We start from the raw sequence: 7,973 nt of genomic DNA, 5'->3' as shown, positions 1-7,973 counted from the left end.
ACATTTACTCACCCTGTCACACAACAAACCTACACAACAAAACATTTCATTAATTGCAAAACTGAGTATGTTGTTTACATTTTGAAATGCTCGCAGTGTGTTGCTTTCTATGTGGGAAGGACAAAACGCCGACTTCAGGATAGACTTGCTGAGCATAGATATGCTGCTAAAGTTAAAAATTATGACTATGCCATGGTAAAACATTTTAAGGACATGCATAATGATAAACTTGCAACTTTTTCTGCATTAGGTATTGATCATGTCCCCCTCTCTCCTAGGAGAGGAGACAGACAGAAGATGTTGAATCAGAAAGAGGGTCGCTGGATACATAGGCTCAATGCCATGCGTTTCCCTGGTCTTAATGACAATATAGACATGATATCTTTTCTTTGAACCATCGAGCTTTGTAATGTTTTTTGTTTTTCTTTTCAGTAATGGGATACTCTCTATGTATTTAACATTTTTAAGACTGCCACTGGCAGCTTTCTATTGTTGTGGTTGTTTGTATGTACCTTGCAGCTCTGCAGGAGCAGACTCCGCCTACGTCACCTTGAGTCAATCAGCTGATTGATTAGTGTGTTTGAGACTCTTGTGTGCTACACTGCTTGATTCACCTTGTGCCCTGATGAAGGCCCTGTAGCGGCCGAAACATGTTGGCAGTGGCAGTATTTTTAATTATTTAAGTTCAAACATGAACTAGCCTTTATAATAAAGCGGTTTTATCTAAGAAGAGTGCCTTGGCGTCCTGCCCTTTTTTTGATAGCTACCAAGGCATTATATTTTGGAGCACCGCCTTTAGATATTGCCCCACAAAGGTGGCAAATTTCAATATCTACTATGTTCCAACAGTGTGGTCCATCATTAGAGTAAACAGGTCACAAAATTATTTTCTTGCAGTCAGGATATGCCACATATTAAGCATAACAAAAAGGTAAACAAGTTGAAGAACACACCTATCAGTTGAACTGCTGAAATCATGTCTCGCACATCAAAATATCTAATTTTTGAATAAAATTATGCCATCAGTCAAAGTATCTAACTGTTCAGTCTCATCCCTTGTGTTGTGTTTAGTCTTATCCAATATAAAAAGCATTTTATTGGCCCTGTCCCAACTTTTTTGGGATTTGTTGCAAGGGTAACATTTTAAATGATCACATAATTACCTCAAAACAATGATTCTGCTTGACTTTAACAACTGATATGTTGTCTGTGCATAATGTATACCTTGTTAACATATTGAATGTTTTGAAAATGCCAGCATTTTGATTATATTCACAAATTACAAAGTGTCCCAACTTTTTTGGAATCCGCTTTGTACTGTAATTGGCATGGTATTCAGCTCTCACTGCTTTCTGTATGTTTTCCAGTATAGGCCACTTCAAAAGCAATATGCACAGCCAGGGCTGCTGCTACGGTTTTGGGGGCCTAGGCATAACTGGTTCAAACACCTGCTTTTGCATTCGATTAACTTGCGTGCAGAGAGTTGCAGCATCTTTACAACAGCAACACCGTCAACCTCAACTATGCCTGCTGCAATACTGTCAACCTCAACCATGACCTCGACTCTTCAGGAAGATGTCTCTGACTCCTTGGAAACAACTGAAGGTACCATACTGTCCGACATTTCATCTGGTAGTATTAAGTTGTTCTGTGAGTTCCATTCAACTTTGTTAGTTAGGCTACGACAAGACGAGCTAGCTGCTAGCGTTATGCTGGGGACCATTCCATCAACGGCGGTAACCCCAAATCCGAGCTCAAGTCGGTAAACTAAGCTATTTTTAGACAGAGATCCGTTCCATCAGCCTTGCTAACCTGAAACTCAGCTGAGTTGCCACGGTAATTTATGCTCCAACGTTAACCTGGTAGCTCCCAGGTTTAACACCAGGCTAAATTAATCAGTGTTGCACAAAACATGAACCTGTAGGAAACAGCTGTCACAACGGGCACGTTCCGCTTGATTCCCGCCATCATTTTACGAGATCAAAGCGAACCAGTCACTCTATTTTAATAGTCTATGATGTGATAATGCTAGTAAAAACTACAATTGTTACCATTGTCTTTCATTTTTATGATAATCAGCACATTTTTTTTAAAACATTTATAGTGTTGATTTACTAAGATGATATTGGACAATTCCTTCCATGACACTGAAGACGTGAATGGCACAGTGGGCAGGTGCGCTGCGTAACAAGTGGTCATCCCGGGTTCAAGTCTTGCATGGCGACATGTTAGAAATGAAAACTTTATAACATACGTTTGCCTATTCTCTCCTTTGATGTCGCTTTGTGGCTGGCTTCATTTGCTGTCAAGCAATAGGTCTACCAGGCCTACCTTAAATGTAGACCTTTAGGCTATTTTCAGCATAGGCAATAAAAAAACGTCTTCACAACCACCTTGCAGATGCCTACGCTTGGAGTTTGCATTGCAATGATTCAATTATATCTGCCTAACGTTTTACCTAGTCTATGCTTTATCATAAAATACATTCTTCTGAAAGATAAAATTAAAACACCTTAGATGATGCAAGCATTTTATTTTTGCGCATTGAAATGATGGCAGTCGAGGTTCGGACGAGACTCTCCCTTTGATAATTGAGTTATGATCTGTCATTACGCATGGTGGGGATTGAACGCTGGTCTCTCAATCAAAGTGCGGTTGCGTTACCGCTCGCCTACAGATGGGCGCCTGACATCTCTGATAAAGACTTGATTTGACAAGCCATGCCCGAGTCTACAACATGATCGCATTTTCGACAATCGTCGATATGGACTTCCCATGTACAACGTGCACGAGCGCAACGCCAGCTTTGATGAGTGCGGCTGAAGTGAAACTAGCCAAGACGCAGCTGATCCTCAGTGGTGGAACGGCGTCTGCCTCAAGTTTAAGCTGCTGTTAGTTGAAACTCCGCTTTTGCGCGTAAGCGCCGCTGAATTCAGCGCCAATGATGGAATGGTCCCCTGGTTTCGTTTTAGCTGTTGACAACAACCACTAGTGCGCTTGCAAATAACCTGCCACTTTGGTGACTGTTTGAAGACTTGAAAAGTTCCCAAATGTCTCCGTTTTTAACACTTTGACAGTGTATCACTGATAAAATATGGGGGAATGAGACCAGGCAGGGCGAGCTAGCTGCTGTCATTAACTAAGACTGAGTAGATATTACCGTAATACACACAACCATTTAACAAGCCTGAACATGATCAACATGGGCTGTGTTTGAAAACGATGTATTGTGAATATTGTAAGTGAAAACACGATTTGTTAATTGACAACTTGTTTTGGAGACTGTCGTGACAAAACGTTTCAGGCAGCCAACGGTGGTAGCACTCATTTAACGCACAATGGTTCTAATGATTCCCCTCGCGCTCATAACATTCTACTCGGCACTCAATGGAAATTTGTGTATCAGTGCTGGTGCGGGCGTGTTTTTAAAATGTTTAGTTCTACCCAACCTAATCACATCATTTCCACAGCCTCTGCACAGATTCCCTGCCCTGCTGCCCCAACGCCATTCACCCTGGCTGCCAAGGGGAAAATGGCTAAAGAAAAGCAGACTGAATGCCACAAGGCAGTTACCAAATTTGTGGTGAAGGGTTTGCTGCCTTTTTCTATGGTGGAGTCTCCGTGGTTTAGGTAAGTTAGTTGATCAGGAATGGTATATTGTATTCATTACATGTAGGCTATTTGTTGTTTGTTTTTTTGTTTTTTTTTTACTTGTTTTGATTCAGTATATATATATATATACTTTCAGATGCCATGATGTGTTTTTTTATGAGTTTGAGTGCTTCTTTATTCATGTATTTTTGAGATTTGAGTTAACTCATTGACAAAGTTAAGCACCCCGTGTAAAGTATTAGACTACAAGGTCTTGAGCGCACTTCCTGATCCTTTTACTTTTGATGTTTGTCAATTAGGGAGATGACCAGAACTCTCAACCCTAAGTATCAGCCCCCCAGCAGGGACATGCTGTCCAACACCTTCATTCCAGCCTGGTATGCAGTTGAGAAGGGGAGGGTGGTGGAAGAACTAAAAAACATCAGGGATGTGGCCGTTACTGCGGATGAGTGGACCAGTGTGGCACAGGACCACTATCTGACTGAGTCTGTACATTTTGTACAAGAAGGGGAGATGAAGGACCGAGTCCTGCATACAAGGGCAGTCTATGTATCTCAGACTGGGCAGGTGGTAGCTGAAGAGATCGGGGGGCATCCTGCAAGAATTTGGTGTGAGGGAGAAGGTGGTTGCCATCACGGTTGACAATGCTGCAAACATGAACGTCGCCATAAGAAGGATGTCCATCACAAAGGTAGCCTGCTTTGCCCACACGCTCAACATAGCAGCCCAAAAACTGTATGGTGTACCTGCTATTGCAAGATGGGCAGGAAGAATCTGGGCCATGGTGCTGTGGCTGAAGAGAAGCGGCTTAGCTAAGCCTGTTCTCAAAGAGAAACAGCGTCTTCTTGGTAAGATGACAGCTAACTAAATTTGATTTTAAAAAAAGTAACGACATTTAGTTTATACATGTCTGATTCAGATCATCTGAATTCTATAAAAATAACCATGTTTTGTTCGCCGTCTCTCCACAGGTCTTCCAGAGCATGGTGTGATACTGGATGTAAAGAACCGATGGAACAGCCTCTTCCTCATGGTGGAGAGATTCGTGGAGCAGTTTCCTGCGCTCCAAGCAGCCTCCGTGGATCCTCGCTTGAAAAGATCAATGGAGAGGGACAGGTATATATTAGTGGACAGGGCGGGCACTTTACTAACATTGTATGTCCAACTTGACTTCACATTGAAACAATGATGTCTGTTTGTATATTTGTGCAGGCTGGAGAGGCTGAGTGCTGATGACTTGGCTAAGGCAGAACAGTTTGTCAGAGTTATGAGGGTCCTTTATACCTCCACCATTTGCATCTCTGCTGAAAAGAGCTCAACTCTTGGTCAGATTCTTCCCATCCTTGGTAAACTACAGCACCACTTCACAGTCACAGCTCAAGACTCTGCATTTACACAGGCCATCAAGGAGAAGATCTGGGGTGACCTTTCTCAGCGATACCAGGTAGGCAGTTCAATCATGCAGGATTCCGGTTTATTTAGAAAACTGTATATACATACCCAAACTGTTTGGGCCAAACATTGATGTAATTTGCATGACAATGACTAACTGTATGTCATACTGTTCTGTTTATGTTTTTAAGGATGAGCGTACCAGGCAGTTCTTGGAGGAGGGCACGGCCTTGGACCCAAGATTTAAGAATAAGGTGGCAGGTGTTGATGTGTGGGCCAGACTGGTGAATGAGTTGCTGACACGACAGGTGTGTGCTATTAGTAACATTTATTCCTTTCATTTTTAAGTTTTACATAGACTAGATCTCTCTCTCTCTCTCACTTGCTCCTCACCCCCCCCCTCTCCCTCTGCTTTGAATGTAGAATGAAGGTGTAGCAGCCCAGCAGATGGAGCTGACGGCTGATGATGACCGTGGTGAAGACTCATCCTCTGATGACGACACTATGGTGGTCAGGGTTCCAAAAAAGGTGAAAATTAAAAGCAATTGCTATGGTATTTTTTAACCACACCCTGACCTTGACGAAGGCCAGATAGCTGAAACCGGGCAGCTACAACATTGACTCGAAGGAGAGTGCTTTGGATTCAGTCCTCCGGCTCTTTCTATGATGCCTTAACAGGATTAACTAGATGCACCCCTTCTATCTGGAGAAAAGACTTTGAGCGCTTGTTCTCCTCTTTCTTTTGCTATGGTATTGTCCTAAAACCATTATGACAAGAGTTACCTTTGCATTTACCCTGATGTCTTGTATTGTCCTAAAACCATTATGACAAGAGTTACCTTTGCATTTACCCTGATGTCTTGTAATTTTCAGAGGAATCTAGGGCTCTCTGCCCTCGGGGAGCTGTTTGCCGACGAGGACATGGCAGTGGAAACGCGGCAGGAAACACCACAGACCATCGCCGAGAAGGTGCAGGAAGAGATCCAGCGATACAGGGACCTACCATCTACTCTGACCTCTGTTAACCCTGTAACCTGGTGGTGGACTGTACGAAACACGTTTCCATTGCTGTCGGACTTGGCAGGCAGATATCTCTGTGTACAGGCATCCTCCACTCCTGCGGAGAGCACATTTTCGACAGCTGGGGACACTATCAGCCAAGAAAGGGCTTGCCTTTCCCCAGATAAGGCTGATATGCTCATTTTCCTAAAAAAACTGTTAAAATTATGTAAATATGTGCAAGTCCACATAGTGTGGATATGGTGATGGTGTGGTGATGGTATATGGTGGGTGGTGGTGCATTTATACATATTTGATCAATAGTATTTATATATAATGACTTAACTTATTGTTAAACAGTGTTTTACATCCAACTTTGCACTTGAAAGAGTTTGACATCCAACTTTGCACTTGAAAGAGTTTGACACCCAACTTTGCACTTGAAATAAATATTGCACCTGAACAAATATCCTGCAATATCTTGAGTCATTCGCCCAAAACTTGTTTTCATGTGAGCCCTTACATTTCAATGTGTTTCAGCCCACCAGAACGTGATGGACAAATGTTCCCAAAATATGTCATGCTTAGTGGCATTAATTTTTTTTTTTTTTTTTTTTTTTTGTTACTGCTTTATTAAACGTACAGTGTATGAATTTAAAATGCCAGATGAACAATTCCAGTTTGATGCTGAACCTAGACTGTTTCACAGAACGTTACCTACCGTCAAAACAAACTGCATGAATTCATGATTTATGGCTGACTGGTTAGCAGCAATGGCTTGGCTACGTCAAAATGTGGATTAAAGTGACAGAATTACGAGGTGTTCCGGAGTCAAGAAAACTGTTTTTTAAAGGTAAGGCAAGTTTTTAAAACGGTAGTCAGGGATGTTGTGCGAGATCCATGTGGGGCTTGCTTGACTGGGGATGACCGATACAGCTGTTCAAGGCAGCTAGAGGAGACACATGGTGCGTCTTAAGTTCAATTTTACACTTTGGAAATTAGTACACTGCACTACGGTTTGACGAGACCAGCATCCCGTCGCACTAAAATAACGAGGCATGCACCTTTTGGGCTATGTTATGGAGCTATAGTGTCATACCAGCGGAGTGATCTACACTAGAAGCGAACTGATACCGTGCATTCAGACAGTAAATACATTGAGTAGGCTAAACCAACGAAAACACTTCTGAGACTCATTCTTGTGCGTGATTGTATTCTCATACACTTCGGCTACGGTTGTGGAAGGTTTTTCAAATCAAGTCAATTTGTAAGTGCGGTGTGCACTCCGAGAAACCATCCCCAGTCAATCGAGCCCTACATTGATCTCGCACAACGTCTGCATGGTTGAACAGGACTTTTGATTCATGTAAATGCATCCATAGCCTACTTGTATGTAGTATACCTAATGCTTTGAGTCAAGTTGCTGGCTTGAGCTCACATGTCAATAACTGGTTGTGACTCATGTAGACTACAGGTTGTTTTTACCACTAGAAAGTGGCAATCTTGGGTCTCTGTTTTGGTAAGCTGTCGACAGACTGGGTAGCGTAGGCTACATTAAAACATCATGTCAGACACGCTTGACATAGGATTGATACCAGAAGTGAAGTTGCACCGTACAGCAGAACAATTTTAATCAGACATGAGTACATTTATCAGCATCAAAACCGTTTATTATACCTGCCAAGCCATGCCGAGAGGACAACTTGCAGCATGCAATTAATCATGAATGCTGTATACAATTAAATGCCTTTAACCCGACATTGCTTAAGTCACGATGAGCGCCGCCTTGTGGCAGGCAGGGAAACTCATGATTTACAGACCCGTTACGCCATCTACTGGCCTCTTTGGGTAACTGCAGGTTTAGTTCAGGGTTTCTAGGAACCGAAAATTGAACCGTTCTGGTACCGGAACCGAAACGAAGGAACCGGAAATGGAACCGGAACCGAAAATTGTCAATCAATACCCAGGCC

At 42.6% G+C, this 7,973-nt stretch overlaps 1 protein-coding gene across 1 annotated transcript; it reads left to right on the top strand.

Moving 5' to 3' along the window:
• Positions 1–4,288: 4,288 nt before the first annotated feature.
• On the top strand, positions 4,289–6,558 carry LOC134461453 (zinc finger BED domain-containing protein 4-like). The gene is made up of 6 exons (XM_063214384.1): positions 4,289–4,460; positions 4,584–4,728; positions 4,825–5,084; positions 5,435–5,514; positions 5,878–6,033; positions 6,544–6,558. The coding sequence occupies exons 1-6, from the start codon at positions 4,289–4,291 to the stop codon at positions 6,556–6,558; spliced, it is 828 nt and encodes a 275-aa protein (XP_063070454.1).
• The last annotated feature ends 1,415 nt before the right edge of the window (positions 6,559–7,973 follow it).

This window comes from Engraulis encrasicolus, chromosome 13, assembly GCF_034702125.1.
Source record: "Engraulis encrasicolus isolate BLACKSEA-1 chromosome 13, IST_EnEncr_1.0, whole genome shotgun sequence".
NCBI classification, from domain to species: Eukaryota; Metazoa; Chordata; class Actinopteri; order Clupeiformes; family Engraulidae; genus Engraulis; species Engraulis encrasicolus.
The sequence above is the reverse complement of the archived record's forward strand: the minus strand, read 5'-3'. Positions and strand labels throughout refer to the sequence as shown.